This window comes from Paroedura picta, chromosome 11, assembly GCF_049243985.1.
Source record: "Paroedura picta isolate Pp20150507F chromosome 11, Ppicta_v3.0, whole genome shotgun sequence".
Taxonomy (NCBI): Eukaryota; Metazoa; Chordata; class Lepidosauria; order Squamata; family Gekkonidae; genus Paroedura; species Paroedura picta.
This window is the reverse complement of record NC_135379.1, coordinates 16,462,876-16,479,881: the sequence shown is the minus strand read 5'-3', so window position 1 is coordinate 16,479,881 and position 17,006 is coordinate 16,462,876. Positions and strand designations below refer to the sequence as shown.

The following is a 17,006-nucleotide window of genomic DNA, read 5'->3' as shown; positions in this document are numbered from 1 at the left end:
GGTTTAGAACACTAGAAGGCTGATCCTTGTAATCTGGACTCTGATATCAACAGTCCAAAGAAAACACTGGGAAGCTTCCATCTGCAAATCACATGGAGCACACTATGTTAATCATGTAAGACTATGACAAGTATAACAAAAAAGTAGGAAAAGTAGAAAGGTGCTCAAAGGAAATTCAGCTCATGGTAGTACTTCAGAGGTAGAAATGTGAATGAAACACGATCGTAGCTGTGCAATTCTGGTACAACTGCACAGTCTCTGTTCTTTTCTACAACTAAACTATAAGCAGGACGTGTTGTCAAAGAACATGACACAGAGCTCATTTGCAAGCCTAGAAGGCAGTGATGATGCAGCAAAGGACTTCTGCAAGTAGAATATTATCCCACGTGATTATTTTGCCTGTAATCTGTTGATGCTGAGATCTGAGGCCTCCGAAGAGTCCAATTCAGTAATTTAGTATGACACTTTAGCAAGATTCTTTTTGTTGACAAGAGTCTAGATATGCAAAGAGGTGTACAGTACTAGCCTGCTTAAAAGAATAAAATAGCTTTATTAAGAAGAGAAACAAAAATGTATAGAAAGAGGAAAGAAGACTAACTGTCTAACTTTTGTTTGCGGTCATCTGTTCGGTAGGCAAGCAGAGAGGAAGTGTAGTCAAAAGAGCAAGACATAGGAAGAGACTATTCTGAAAATGTTCCCAACTTAACTATCCTCTGATGCCCCTTACAGGATATTCTTTTAATGCTGATGAATCATGCACACTACAGATCTTGTATATTCCAAAACTTTCCTGGTCAAACCCAATTTGAGAGGCCTAATTAAAGTTTATATTAAACCAGAAACTTCTACTTCTCAACATTTTATGGGTAGTTGATTATTCTCTTTGATTGCAGTAAGAAAGGTTACTTACCTGTTATTTATTGTTCTCCAAGTGACCTTCTGTGCCATCACATATATTGGAGCATCAGCATCACTTAGACAGTTTCCACACAGGGAACTTCACTGCCCTGGCTCCCATGCAAGAGCACCAATCCAGGGCAGATGAGGTATGTCAGGCCAAATGCTCCCCGATGTGGGAGCAAGAAGAGGCAGGGTAACCTGCCCCAACTCAAACTCTAGCCTGCAGCCCAGCACAAAGCCCCCAGTGCATAATCAGTCTTAGAAACTTTTAGAGCTAATCCAGTAGCTCAGTATCATCTGGACTGTTTTTCTATCTCTTTGGAGGGGGGAGCTCTGGGCATAGAATACTTATGGCCCCCATGTGCCCATTACTAGCCCCCCCTTTCTTGCCCTCACCTGCCTGTGTGTCCTTCCTCTGCCTGCTCGGAATCTCTCTTGCCATGTGCAGTTACAGCTGTCCACACTGCCTACATGCCCTTCCCCTGATAGTACTAGCTGGGTGGATGCCAATGCCATGGCATCACTCACATGCCATTCTTCAGCATGTGCATCTGGGAGCAGAGGTGTTAAAATACCCACAAGCAGGTATCAATAACCAAGTAAACCAAACACACACCCATAACACTGAAACCCAGGGAGGGTGGGAAGGAGAGCCTGAAAGGAGCTATGGGGAAATGCTCTGTAGCAGCCAACCAAATAGGGAGGAGGCAGGCCAGAACAGAACCCTCAAACTCTGGGACTGCCCCCAGAGTTCCTCTTCTCCAGCTGTCCAAAGAAGAGCTGGTTGATAGGCAGAGTTCAACAAAAGGTCCTCACCCCTTCTGAGCTCCTGAAACACACTGGGAGCCAAGGATGCAACCTCCCTTGGCTCACTCCTAGCCCTGTGGCTACAAATGTGGCCCCAGAGGAGTCTGGGGCTATTGTTTATTAGGAATAGGAATCACTGTACTCTTATCTTGGATTGTTTATTCATTTAAAGTCTGTAAAGCCACTTATACTCCTGTGTTCCAGCTTGGTGTAGTGGTTAGGAGTGCGGACTTCTAATCTGGTGAGCCGAGTTTGATTCCCCACTGCCCCACATGCAACCAGCTGGGTGACCTTGAGCTTGCTACGGCACTGATAAAACTGTTCTGACCGAGCAATAATGTCAGGGCTCTCTCAGGCTCACCCACCTCACAGGGTGTCTGTTGTGGGGAGAGGAAAAGGAAGGCAATTGTAAGCTGCTTTGAGCCTCCTTCGGGTAGTGAAAAGCAGTATATAAGAACCAACTTTTCTTCTTCAAGGAGAAAAAATGGTATATACATTTTCCAAATAAAAAAATGTAACAGAGGACATTGTCCTAGGTCATCCAGCGAGCGTCATCATATTGTACAAACCTGCCATTGTTACCGAATGTCAACTGATGCTCTAACCCGCAACACACATTTTTAAATTTAAAGACATTTTGGCCCACATTTCCCCAAAAAAAGGTTCAAAGAAAATTATGCTGATTTTTAAAACAGACCAGAATAAAGCAAAATATTAAAACCTACTTCAGACAACTGGGGAAGTCCAGCATAAATATTTTTTGTCTTATTATAATTTGCCTTTGTCCCAAATGGGTGAGTACAGTTTTTAAAGATCCGGGAGTGTTCATTTTACTAATGACACTGGAAAAGCATTACAACCTGTGAATACGGCAAAATATGTCATGCAAAGACTTTGTGGCTGAATCATGGACACTTAACATCAAAACAAATGCTTCATGTCACATAGCTGTTTGACATGCAAACAGGAATTGTGGAGTTAATTTTGAGAAGTGCAAGATTTGAACACACTGTGACTGTTAATCAGCAGGAAACAGTGGACATCTGTGGGTACCTTCTTCATTAGATGGCTTTGTTACCTCACTAGAATAAGAAAATATAGAACCATCTGACTTATCTTCTCCAGCCACAGATGTACTGGCAGAATGGAAATGTTGCTTACTATAGCGTCTGGCTTTTTCTACACAAAGAAAACAATGCGTCAATAAATACAAGGCAGAGGAGGAAATAAGAGAGAGAGGGATTTTTAAATCAATTGTCCCCAAAATATAATATTAGTGAGAGAACATATTAATTGAATAGTGCAGATCTGAGATACTCATAACTAGGGCTGGGTGCTTCAGTGTCCACTCCTACTCATAACTGGGATACAGGAGTTATCAGAGTGTGCAAACTGAGACAACTGTTCCAACAAAATCTAGGGTATTGTATTGTGAGTGGGGCCACATGCATTCTGTTGCACCAAACCCTGCCCATTTTGCCTTGCCTTGCACAATCTAAGAAGTAGTCTACACATGACAACAGAATGCTGAGGTGGCAGAATGGACACTAACAGCTCAAACTACATTTTAAGAGGGTATCTAGGTTAATAATTCCTTGAAGGTAAAAAGCTAGAATGGCATGCAAAATTATAAACTAGAATATTTCCTTTAATGTATTGATCATTCATTTACTATTTCTTCATTTACAGAGTATTTCTTAATGAGTTTCTCCTTTCCCTAGAATCAGAGTGCTTCATGTGCAGATCTAGACTAAGATCTGTGACATAGGTCCCTTGCAGTTGTATCTCCAGTGGTTTGTATCCACTTGTAATTTCTTCAGATTTCAATTTGCTGTTTGACGTCATCACCTTCCTCTCCCACTGCAGCCCAAAATCTCCTCACAAATGCTGCTTCTGAGGCAAAGAGGGCCGCAAGAAACAGCATGATGGGGGAGTCTGAGGACCTCCCTACCAGGGGTAAATGAGCAAAAATCTTTTTTTTTTTTTTTACGCCTATCCATAGAAAACCTCCACTGAATTCAAGTCTTTGGGTAAACACACAAGTCACAGCATGACATGGTTTGTTGCAGATTCTATAAACATCTCCCTCCCTGGGTAAATTAACTTTTTTTTTTTTTATAATGATTTTTTTTATTTTCATAAAGATAGAAATATAATCATCATTTAAGAATATACGACCCCACATTGACTCCACAGTGATATAAACTTTTGCCCAAAACTCTAAGAGCCATGAGTCTAAGAGCCATCCACATTTCCACTACATTAAAAAAAAAGGCCTGTTTAGATATACAAAAGAAAAGTTATTATTAATCAACTTACTTGTGAGATCGTAGACCTCACATTAACTGCTTGATACAATCTAAGAGCTATCCTAGCAGATATTTCTAGGTTTGAGTTAGATGCTTAACATTAAACATTTCTTATAGCACAGTATGAGTTTTGGCCCTGTATCAATACCCTGATGAAGGGAGAGGAAAGTAGGGCTTTGCCTTAAAGATGTACAAAGAAAAAAAAATTACAAAAGGATTTCATAATTTCTCCTTATCCTTAATACAGATACATCTACAAACCATTTATACTTGACCCATTCTAAGAGCCATCCTGACAGGTATAAGTTGAGAGCTTTGCATTTTCTACAGATCAATATGAGCTTTGGCCCTATAACAATACACCAATAAAAAAAAATAATAATAAGGGGGGAAAGCCCCATTTTATATTTCCAACGCTAACGATTATATTACCTATATGCCTACTAAGAAAAAGAAACAAGAGAAAAAAAAGGCACTGCTTCCCCTTTTTCATAAAAATAGCAATGTAGGATACAGTATATGTTGTTAATACAGAGAATAATAAGATTTCCAGGTTTAGATTAAATGCTTAACATTAAACATAGAACAATATAAGCTTTCAGTCTTCTATAGCTTCTCCTTATCCTTGGTTCTGATACATCTACAAAACAATTTATGCTTGACCCATTCTAAGAACCATCCTGACAGATATATTTTCAGATTTAAGTTGAAAGCTTAACATTAAACATTTTCTACAAGTCAGTGTAGGCTTTAGTCCTAGGACAATACCCTAATAGAAGAAAGAAAAAATAAGGGGGGGGAACCCCATTTTACATTTTCAGCACTAATGATTATATTACCTATATGCCTACAAAAGAAAAGAGACAAAAAAAAAAACAAGAGAGAAAGAGACACTGCTTCCCCTTTTTCATAAAAATGGAAATATAGAATACAGTATAACATTAAACATAAAACAATATGAGCTTTCGGTCTTCTTAAGGGGGTCTCATCTCGAGGCTTGCTACATCTTGTCGTTCCCGTAAAATTATATTCTGTCCCATTGGCCTTTGGCGTAGAAAGTGCAGTTGTACTCTTTCCCGCAGAATATGCATCGATAAATCTTGAGGCCGTTGCACCTCCTGGACTCCAGTATCAATACAATTTTCCCCCCAGAGAGATCCTTTAAATCGGTTACTTTCACTGCAGATCCATATTTCTTTTGATTGATTTTTGTACACTGTTGCTTTGAGATGGCTGTATGTCTTTTTAAAAAGGGTGTCCTTATCTGGGCTGCAGAACTCCGGCATCCCATTTTCCGTCTCCAGAATTTCAGATTTCTCTTCTACTGTTGGTTTTCCACCTTGTTTAGAGCTGTCATCAGCCACTGTTATTGATCCATTATTCCTGTTAAAGACGTCTTCCTTGGCATCTTGGATCTCCTTGAAGATATGAATTTCAGATTTCTCTTCTGCTGTTGGTTTTCCACCTTGTTTAAAGCTGTCATCAGTCACTGTTATTGATCCATCATTCCTATTGAAGACTTCTTCCTTGCCATCTTGGATCTCCTTGGAGATATTTTTGATCAATCCATCTAAAAATACTTTGTAATCTTGGGTTTGTATCTCTATTAGATGAGCCAATCTTTTTAACATAGACATGATTTTGACTTTAAAAAAAACCGGCCCCAAACAATTTTACAAGTGGCCAGTAGAGGTCCTCTGTTTTATCCTCTAATGTTCCGGCACAGGCATGTGACGTATTGAAGGCAGAGATTCTCGTGCTGGCACAGAGTTCTCGTGAGATTTTCCCATTCACAGCTTATCTTATCTTCGAAAACCAAAACAATTACAATAAGAGCTTTTGCCAATTAATTCGAGTTGATTTGAGTCCTTCTTCTGCTTAGTTAGGAGAATTAGCCTGCCTCTTAACGAGGTGGCTTCAGGCAGAGCAGAGTAAGAGGAGGGGGGAAACAAAGGGCTTTGATGCAGGAAGAGAGACGGAGAAAAAAAAAAGCGAGAGATACTTGCAGTAAATGATGTTTTGGAACTCAGCCGATGTCCTCCCCTCAGTTCAGAGCGTTCATTTGTGGTAAATCATCATGTAGGGTTGAAGCAGATACTTTAAGATTAAAGAAAGAAAAGAAAGTCCGAGGTAGAAAATGGCAGTCGTCCTCTGGACCTGGAACGCTGACAGCCTATAATCCAGGGAGATATACTCCCTAAAGGATTGGAGACGGCCCCAAGAACTTCCTGGGTAGAAAGGTGAGGTGGGGTTTGCGTACCCCTCCTCTTTCCTGCCAATTGCTTGCACAATTGACCCCTGTCAGGCTTCAGAGATAGCAGAGCAGATGCCCTGCCACCCTCTCAGGACGACATCTTTAGCCACACCCCCTGGGTAAATTAACTTAATCATTATAGTGATAGCATTTTAAATGCAAAATTGGAAAAATGAGTGCTCCAATTAGTGCAACTACACTAAAATAAATTGTTCAACAAATTCAATATTTGGACTTGTCCAAGTCCATATCAACTTTGTTTGTGTACAGTATCCATGTGGAAGAAGAGAAGGATGACCCACTGTATGTATACATATAGCCAATGGCAACTTAAATTCTTATAGGACAAGCATGTCCCTGTGCTACCACAGCTGGAAAGAAGGAGCTATATCAGTAGACGCCTGTTACTTTATTTACAGAGAATTGACCAAGAGCTATGTAAGTATAATTGCCAACCGCCAGGTGGGGCCTGTAGATCCCCCAGAATTACAACTACTTCAAGCAAAACATCAGGACACCTGGGGAGAAAGGCTCCTCTGAAGGTCAGGTCTTCTGGGGAAAATGGAAGGTAGACTGTATGGCATTATATCCTGCTAATATCCCCTGAATCCCAAAATCTCCAAGAATTTTCCAACCCAGAGTTGACAACCATACATGCAAACCATTTTGCATACAACAACATTTGACCAGGATGGACTAGGCTAGCCTGACCTCAATAGACCTCAAAAGCTAAGCAGGGTTGGCCCTCGTTAGTATTTGGGAGGGGAGACCACCAAGGAAGTCCAGGGTCAAGATAAAAAGGAAGTCAATGGCAAACTGAATGTCCCTTGACTTGAATACTCTACCAACATTTGAATGGGTACTCCAGCTCCCTAAAGAATCCCTGTAGATACTGTTAAAATGTTATGATAAATTAAGATTACTTCTGCACTCAAGAATTCTTCTGTATACATGAGGCTGACGCACCAGACCTCAACATTTATTTCAATTTTTATCTTTTTTTTAACCACAGCCAGGCAGAGGGGGAAATTATGCGTTAAATAATACCCGAAATCATATGTAGACTCCTAGACTGAATATTATCTTCTAGGGGATCAATGTCGAAGATGGAGCCAGGATCTGTACGCCAAACTTTGAGGTCTTTTCCAAAAAGAAATGAGAGAGGTAGTAAAGAAGTAGAAAAACCAAGATTCTATAAACTGTTAAGATTTTCATACATACATTTATAGTCTTTAAAAGGCTGAAGTACCTTTTTATCACCTGTACGTTATTTTTATAAAGAAGTTTATTGATTTTTTTGTGTCTCTATGGGAGGTTACTGGAATTTTAAACTCATATGAAAATGTATTGTCTATTCTGACTGGCAGCAGTTCTACAGAATGTCACCAGCGATTGAACCAGGGGCCTACTTCAAGCAAAACATGAGATCTGACCAATGCCCCTCCCCAGCCATATGACTATGAGTAAATATTTCATTGTAGATCGTTACAAACTCACACACTTTAAAGCAACAAAAGGTACTGAATATCTCTATCAATCCTCTCATGTCTCAGTTATATTATTTTTTAAAATAAAATAAGGAACAGTTTTAGCAGCATCATTTTTTCATTTAATTTAATGTACGTAAATTTCTTTTATTACTCAAGTCACATAATACTTTTTATTTTTGAGAAGGAAATAGAAAAGAGTTTCATATTGACCAAATTTGATTCCTATGTAATTTCACTCAAGTATTTTTGTTGCCTCTTTCTCTCTAGGGCTCACTAGCATACTATAGCCCTTTGAAATTTAAATGAACTGCAGATGCGGTCAGTTGATCAGGTAGACCTGGCCTTCAAGGCTAGTTCTACCACCCTTAGAAAATAATGGAGCCATTATTACCTATGGAGAGTAGAGAGACCAGGTGTATCTATAGGAAACAATGTCCCCATTGTTTTGTAGGGAAAGACCTAACCCCTCTAGTGCCCATCGAAAATAATGGGCCATTTACTTCCAATGGATGGTACACCTGACCTCCCTGCAGTCTATAGGAAATAATGGCTCCATTGTGTCTTATGGCCAGTAGACCTACCCTCCAAGGCCAGTTCTGTTTGATCAGTTGAGTCTCCACTCCAGGTCCTTTAAATCTTAAAATGCCATTATTTTAAAATAAATAAATATTTATTCTTTCATCCTGCCCTTCCTGGTAGCTCAGGGCAGATAACAACATAAATTAAAACAATCAGGATTATATAATAATGGAGGCCTGTCCTTCCATAGGAAATAATGACCCTTTAAAATTTTAAGAGATGGAAATGTAACCCAACAGCTGTTTGCCAAGACCAGCTTCTTCTCCTTTTTTCCCTTCCTAACCCTACTGTTTCTAGTAGGGGTATGTTTCCCCTGTTATATGCCTGGTGCAAACCGTAATAAAATTTCTACTACTAGTAGGGGTATGGGAATGCAGGGAAATTGAGAAAATATTCCTGGTGTTTTTTTTTTTTTTGGGGGGGGGGGGGGGGAGATGCTGAAAAAAATCCCAGAGCAGGGTAACATTTTAAAAAAGCATACCTTTCCAAAATCTGGATCCAAAATTAATCCTTTTTATATGCTTACCCCTATGCAAATCATCTGTAGTTTTGAGTAAAAGTTCTTCATTCAGTCCCCTCTTACCAGCAACATTCAGTATTTGAATTTAATTAACTGAAATATGCTGTAGTCATAAATCCCATAACAACTTACAAGGAGTCCATTCCATCTGGCCTTCTATCTTCATTTAAAACTATTTAATTTCAGGTTTTTAATCTACCACCTTGGAATCATTCTGAGATAAAAATGAAAATACTACTTACAACATGGTTTTAATATGTAGATATGTTATATTGCATATGTGCACTTATTCAGAAAGAATCTGTCAAATGTCCCCACTAAGTCTACTCTGATTTTCATTCTGTCACTGGGAATGAAGGGTGGGGACAGTTAGTATATGCTGGCATGTGTCAAAACAGAGATTAATAAAATGTAAATCTGGGCACAAGGGTTTGTTGCTTTACAATGCTAAATAACCACACAGTTCTAAAATTTAGAAGGTTGTAAATCAGTTTGGAATTGCACTAAACTGTTAGTTACTAAAAGTCTATGTTATAATGAGAAACAACTCTCTAGAAAGACCATTATCGTAACAATAGCATCCAGGAATCCATATCTGAATTATTAGAATAGACACCTGAAATAGCTTATTATATTTTGAGAAATTATTGCATTTCAAGCTGATGACTATGACAGGCATATCTTAGCATCAAACATCCTACTTATTTTAATAACTATGTTATAATGAAATATAATTTAAAAAAACAAGAGCTACAACTAAGGCAGCCTTTTGTCCATGGAGGAGTTCCGGAAATATTTTTCAGGCTCCAAGGAGCCATGGAACTGAACCAAAAGTGATATCAGCTGGTCTCATCTCCCTGCCATGCCCATGGATGACTGAGGGGGGGGGGAGAGAAAAGAGGCACTCTGAAGAAGGGTAGGCATCCAGGCTCTGTTCCCTGTCCCAGGCACAAGAACCACCATCAGGTCAATGGAAGCTGACAGTTCCCTGATTCCACAGCAATGCTAGGAATAGTTTGTGACTGAGTCCATTAAGGGGAAAGGCCAGAGAGTTCTTGAGGAGCGTTCCCAGGTAACCAGGGAGCATTAGTTGGGACTCTAAAGTAAAGCTGACAAATGGAAAAAGACATTACTGTACCCTTCCAATTTTCCAAAGTGGAAAATAAATGATGTTCATTATTTCTTCTCTTCACAAATTACCTAAATGCTGTCAAACATTGTAAGAATAGTTTGGGGGATTAAAAATTACTCTGGTAATGCAAATGAAAAAATTCAGTGCCAAGGCAATACTACATTACTAGTTTTCCTCCCAATAAACAAGATAATTCTTATAACTGCCAAATTAAAATGCACAGTTTCCAAAAATACACCTTTCCCCTTCACACACCGAAAACATGAAGATACATTTCAGATGCACTGATATAAATGAAAAGGTCAAACGGCAATTTATTCTGTAACTGCTTACATTTTATAAAAGAAAGTCTGAATTGTTTAAAAATCTGCCCTCTGAATTAACAATGTAAGTACTTTTTATTTTACCCCTCCATTTTATTTTACCTTTTGGCCTTTGTAGAGCAAATTAATGTTTGATTAAAACCCATTTTCTCATAATCTGTTGTGCTAATTAATCTTCTCATTATTTCAGTTTTGCAGAAGCCAATTATCTTCCAATAACCCAAAACTGACCTATCATTTTAATCTTTTTTTAAATTAATGAAACAAAAAATACATAACTTTACATACGGTTAACACTGCAATTAGAAAAAACAAACATTAAGATGAGGGCAAGATTATTCTTTTCACTAAGGGAACTCTATCAGCAGAGCTAGCCTACATGGAACTGTTTCCACCAGTAAAACATACTGTATTCACTTACCCACAATGATTCCAGGTCGTCTGTCCATTTCAACTATATGTGGATGAACCCCTTTATATGCAGCATCACTAACCACCTGGGTGTTTCTTCTCACTCGTTCAGTCACAGGATCATCCACTACTGGTGTGAAACCTCTGCCTTTTGTCTTCTCAAAATCTTCATGGTATTTGATCTGCCAAAGAGTAAAAATTATCCAAATATTATTAACCAATAACCAGGAGTATTAAGTGACATAATATAAAGAATCAACTTTATTTCTGCCTAATATTTATTTGCTTATTATCCAAGCAATTAATAACCACCATGCAATAGTTCATTACCAAAAGAGCTTTCTTAACAGTATCCAAAGTTATTTTTAAAATACTTCTTAATATAAAAAGTGCCATGCTGTTTAATATATTTCATGTTAACCAATTACATTCACGTGCAAGTGACAACACTACAGACCTTCCAAAGCACCATATATTTCATACAAATTCAGATATAGGCAGAACCAATGCTTCATAACAAAATGTTAGGATTAACCCCTGCAAAATTTCAGGACAAACCCTGAATAGGTGTTACCAAGGCATTAGAAATACTTGTATAATTTTAATACATACACACATACTCAGTACCTTGTTATAATTTCTACTAGGAACTCACACATACACAATCTTGCAAGCAAATTCAATCAGCACAACACATTCAGAATTTCATTTGCACACGCAAACCAGGAGCATGCACAAGGCAGTGTGTGTGTCACCTCTCCAGTTACACTCTGAGATGCTGAAACAGAGAAGAACGATGTGAAGTATTAAAGAAGCCACACAGTGAGCAGTTAGGAAAAAAGCTTTATTAGTACAGTGAAACTAAAATAATTACAACTTTTATATACAGTTCACCACTTCATCCATTTAGCTGCTAGATACTTCAAAGGGTCATGTTACTGAGTACCTACATTAATGAGGAATACAGCAAAATGTTGTTCTTTAGAACAATTGAAACATAGGAAAAATGTACCCTACCATTGAGATGTTGTTTTGTGTCTCTTTGACATGTCTTAGCTCAGGTGTGTCTAGAATCACACTAGGTCTACCTCTCATTTTTTGCTGATCACTGCTGTACTTGACCTGTGAAAACACCACATGATCAATAGCCATGAAGCTTCATGAAAATACACTTGACAGCCTATACAAATTCTCTTTATTCCAAAATTAAATAGGCACTTTACGTGGCACTTTACTCTTCTATCTATTAAAGAAACTTTAATAATTGCTACAAATCATACTATTCAGGTGATAAAATGCAATACACAAAACTTTAGGGCAGACTGACAATGTCATCAGGGGAAAAAACAAGTACAGAAGGCAAACTGTGACAAAGGGAAATGCTCAGATTTACTATTAAATAATTATTCACATTCAATTTCTGATAGGATTAAATGAACTTTAGGATTAAACCTCTTTCTAAAGAATGCTTAAATATTTTTTTAAAATCCTGCTTAATGGTATACATCCTAGAAAGGATAAATTATTTAACCAAAACAATAAAATTCAACAAGAACCACCAAAAAACTTGCCGAGCTGATAATCTCTTGATTCTTCTTGACTCTCTCAATTTCAGGAGTGACACTCACAGAAGTAGCTTTGCCAAGGTGCCCTTTATAGTAAACCTATTTTAATTTATAAAATAAAAATACATAGTATTTTGTGTGAACTATCATTGTGTATATATTAAATACCACTTTGGACTAAAACTGTTAAATTCAAAATCAGTTTCAAAATCCACAAACTGTGCATAACAATTTGTTTTTAATATATTTCATCCACAAAACATGCAAACAGAGATTCAAGATGTTCATTGGATGCCTATCTTCTACTGGGAATGTTGGTACTTGTCTCTAAAACCTTAAACGGTTTCCAATTGGGATACATGAAGGACCATCTTCTTCTGTATTGTCCAGCTAAGGTCCTTCTCTCATGTATTGCTCCTTGTGCCTCTACCTATGTAAATGAGGTGGTAGCTACATTGCTGTTTTTTAGGAATGAGGCCATAGTGCCTTTGTTCAATCATATTCTCAATTGCATTTTATCTCTATGCCTGTTATTGCACTGCTGGCATGCCCTGTTTTCATACTAGGGTTACCCTCCAGGTTTTTGAGATGGCTGTTTAAAGATGTTCTAAAATCCTTCAGGTGGATTTCATAGTGGATTTGAACTGTATTTGTGTTTTATATATATTTTAATAATTGTATTCTCATTACTATATTTTAACATTATACTATATATATACTAGTTGTAAGTAGGGAAGATTTTAGCGAGTAAGGGCTATAAACGTACAAATATTTTAACAAGAACAAACTGCTGCGTACAGCTGTTCCTATGCAAACACAGCAGAGTTCAGTGGGCATTCGGACATTTTTGACTGATTTTTCTTTATCTGTGATTTTTGATGCTCCACTTTGAGCTCTGGATGAGTATAAACTTTCAAATACATAACACCGACATTATAACTTTAGGATATGTGCAAAGAAAATTTTGTAAAACAGCTATGTTTACATTTATAAGAGCCAAAGGTTTTCATATTAACACAACCAATAGCAACGATAATTTACATTATTACACTATTATTATTATGGCAAATAATAATTAACATCACCAAAACTTACTGTACTGATATTTTTCTGGTTTTTCTTTACTCGCTCAATCTCAGGAGTGTCTCTTACTGCTGTGCCAGCACCTACTCCCTTCTTATAGAACACCTTCATTAAACAAAAGAAAAAAATAATTATGAGCTTGTTTTAAAAACTAGGCAATATTCCAAAAATTAATTTGCACTGCCTATATTGTTCATGTTTTAAGCTTCTGTAAATCATAAATCACAGGGACTAACAACATTTTAATCTCATTTTCTTTAACGTGAAAGGTCTACTGAAAACTCATTTTACCCTTGCATTAAGCAACTTTTTTTTAGGATTCTGCAACAGGATGTTGACAATGTTGAAAAATCACTTCTGCAACAGAATGCATGCAAGACTGTCAAAGCCCAATGTAGACAAGATTCAAGCGATTGTTTGCAGAACCATGTCAGCCAGAAAAAGAGGTAAAATTCTCACTTGCGGACTTCAGATTATTATGGTTATGCTGATTTACACCCTTAAGGTGCTCATGAACTCAATGCAATGCTCAGAAGCTTACAACTTCATGCTTGTTACCATCTTGACTAGCGTGTGAGGCTCTCACTGATTTAGCCCTGCTTATGCAATTACTGTTGTAGCACAATGCAGTTTACATTGCCTTGAAAACAGGTGAACATGACAGTTTCTTTCTTGATAGGGGTCAACAAACAGTACTATAATATTGCAGGCTGCTGGAAAAAACCATGATGCTCATCTGAACCTCTCTCTATAACAACTTTTTCTGGACATAACTAAAGGGAGGAAAAATTGTAATAAGGAAGTTATTGTTTTAGACATTACATCTCACCTTTACGATTTAAGCCTCTCTGAACCAATCCAAAATCCAAAATACTATTTAATATTTTAATGAGCTTCCAACTCAAGATGGCACTTTCCAACACTAAGGGAAGAAATTCTATTGCTCCTTAGAAATGCTCTGGAATGACTTTCAAACCAAGCATGGGAAACGGCACTGGAATTCCAGCCCCTCTTAACAAAAAAAGTGAAACGTCTTTGTCCCAGAATTTAACAAGCAAAGCAACAACTTTGATACTTAGATGCTAATTGGAACTTTTAAAGAAATCCCTCAGGAACATATATTCTCTATTAAATTAAAGCAACACAAAAAATGAACAAGAACCAACGGAAATAAAAGACCATTGATTTCATAGCCAGATCTCTTTGAAGAGCTGACAACACAAATTGTTTACATGCTCACAAACTCAAACTAAATTTATGCACTGCTTGTAAAAACTAGAATGAAGATCAAATTCATTAGTTTCTGCAAAACATCTGAGATTTGGCAAAGGTAGTTGGAGTAGTTTAGAAATTCAAAAAATTAGTGTCATCAGTGTATATTTTTTCTTTTTTGAATTAATGAATGGTTCAGCTTTTGTCAAGGAAAGTACAGGTTATTTCCATTCACATAAGTGATCTGAGGACAATGACTGACAAATTTCTATTGTATCCTGAGACACAAAAGAGTTCATTTAACTTGGAACAATTCTAAAAGGTTTAGTTTGAAATCAAACCTGATGCTACTCACAGTACTAATATTTCTCTGTGTGCTTTTAATCCTTGCAATTTCAGGTGTATCTGGTATAGCAGAATAGGAACAACGCATCTTCTCTGCTTCATCCTTATACTTTTTCTACAAAATACATAATTTCTCATGTTGATTTAATACACCACTATACCATCAACTGAACAATACATAAACGACACTCATACTTCCAATGAAATTCATGTTCAAATCAGAATGAAAACAAACAACAGTGGCTCATTTCAGATTTTAACAACAAATCATAGTTTGCTGCTACATCAATTAATCCTATACCTACTTACGTACTCCCTTCCCCACACTCCCCCTTGCACAGAGAACAACAATTGCAGACAATGTCTGAGCCAGCTAACATTGTGCAAGAGGCACCACTGAACTAAAAGTAACACAGTGCAATACTATGCAGAGTAAATTAAGTTGAAGCCCACTGATTTCAAGAGAGGAATAAAGACTGCACTCTTAATTATTTGAATCCCCTACACACTTGGCTGGCTATTTCTGAAGCTCTTTTTGCGCGCTGGATCTCTGGGATATCTGTGCCCACTTGCATTCCTTTCCCTTTGATTTCAGTCTCCAGGTCTTTCATATATTCTTTCTGCAAAATGGAACATGAATGAATTCTTAGATTTACAATATTTTTAGTTCTGAATATCCATACTGGAATCCAGCTGGAATAATTCATTTGTGCAGCTTTGAAAGCCATGCTGGCAACACAAACTAGATGTCTAGGCATTGGCCTAGAAATTTAGTTTTCTTGTTTCAAAACTATATTGTGAAAATACTTTTTTTTGCAGACCAGTGTGATATTTTTGCTGTGAATGTCACTGAAGTTAAGGATTCTGAACTCACCTGACTTGCAATTTCGGAAGCTTTCTTAGCTCGTTGAATATCAGGAGTGTCCATGCCCACCTGCATCCCTTTCCCTTTCAGTTCCATTTCTAGATGTTTCTTGTATTCTTTCTATGAATGGCAGCACAGACTACACTCAGATCTACAGTTCTGCTTTAATCTGTGAGTTTTTATTAAACAGCACCCTTGAAGCTCAAAATGTCCTTCTAATAAACTCAGAACAGTGTCTCTGTAGGACCTATTATGCACGGCCGCTGAAACGGTGGCATGGAGAACGAGGAGGAGGAAGAAGCGAAGCAAACCGATTATGCACGGGATGGAACACAACAGCGGCAAAACCCAGAGTATCCGATTATGCACGCAGATACTCCGGATCCGCTTCTGGTTGCGCCCTGGTCCCAGGAAGCTCCACTTTCTTCCACATCTCACTAATGTGGCTTTTTCGGCGGCATACGTTGACTCTGCACCCGGTTGCCGCCTGTAGCGTGCATAATTGGTGATTTTAGCTGCCGCCATTCCACCCCGAATGCAGACTTTCCACTCCGTGCATAATGGGCCTAGGAGATACACAGATCTACTGATTTAAAGATCTTATGACAAAACAAAAACACCATAATATTTAATTTCAAATTATACCTGTTTCAATCACCTGAATCCAACCCTATGTTAATGAAGTAGTTTATATATTTGAACACTACAGATAATCGGTGCAATCAAAAACAATTGAGGTAAACAGTGGAAAGTTTCATTCACTAGGGGAAGCACAAAAAATTGACCCCTTGCTAGGAATGAAACTCCTTTTTCTTTTCAATAGACAATATCTCCAGTATAGTTCACTGTCACCAATACAGTCTGCTATTAAACTGAAGCACCATGGGAAATACACTTAGATAAAGTGGAAAACCAGAAAATATAATGCAATGTCTTCTAAACCTCTCTTTAAAAGAAAACTAATAAACTTTTCCTGCCCTGGATTAACAACTCCAAAAAGCAATGTTTGTCGACATAACAGAGATGAAAACATCAAAATCTAAATAAATTACATAAGGTTAGTAGCATAATCTTAAGTTCCACTCTCTATGCGCATGAAGAACAATGGTTCGTTTTATGATGACAAAATTTTAAAAATAAAATAGGTTAATTGGGTCAACTAATCGGGAAACTGTTCTGAAACCAGGCTTAACAAGTATTTGCATATTGAA

General features: G+C 37.6%; 2 protein-coding genes across 10 annotated transcripts in view; both read right to left on the bottom strand.

The window, feature by feature from the left end:
- Positions 1–17,006, bottom strand: part of NEBL (nebulette) — a 119,202-nt gene that overhangs the window by 4,368 nt on the left and 97,828 nt on the right. For 5 of the 9 annotated variants that reach the window (XM_077303887.1, XM_077303886.1, XM_077303888.1 and 2 more), the window contains 9 exons: positions 15,805–15,915; positions 15,440–15,550; positions 14,941–15,045; positions 13,386–13,478; positions 12,297–12,389; positions 11,743–11,847; positions 10,736–10,907; positions 7,318–7,410; positions 2,761–2,886 (listed from right to left, as the gene is read on the bottom strand). In XM_077303887.1, the coding sequence (XP_077160002.1) occupies positions 2,761–2,886; positions 7,318–7,410; positions 10,736–10,907; positions 11,743–11,847; positions 12,297–12,389; positions 13,386–13,478; positions 14,941–15,045; positions 15,440–15,550; positions 15,805–15,915 (1,009 nt within the window). The remainder of the gene's footprint in view (positions 1–2,760; positions 2,887–7,317; positions 7,411–10,735; positions 10,908–11,742; positions 11,848–12,296; positions 12,390–13,385; positions 13,479–14,940; positions 15,046–15,439; positions 15,551–15,804; positions 15,916–17,006) is intronic. The other 4 variants (XM_077303889.1, XM_077303893.1, XM_077303894.1 and 1 more) reach the window with 4 other exon arrangements.
- Positions 2,893–7,311, bottom strand: LOC143820733 (uncharacterized). Its single transcript, XM_077303896.1, has 2 exons — positions 6,023–7,311; positions 2,893–5,822 (listed from the first exon to the last, which is right to left on the bottom strand). The coding sequence occupies exon 2, from the start codon at positions 5,651–5,653 to the stop codon at positions 4,991–4,993; it is 663 nt and encodes a 220-aa protein (XP_077160011.1). The 5' UTR covers positions 5,654–5,822; positions 6,023–7,311; the 3' UTR covers positions 2,893–4,990.

What these genes read in the sequence shown, in the direction of transcription:
- LOC143820733 (XM_077303896.1), bottom strand. Translation starts at nt 5,653, where the DNA reads ATGTCTATGTTAAAAAGATTGGCTCATCTAATAGAGATACAAACCCAA.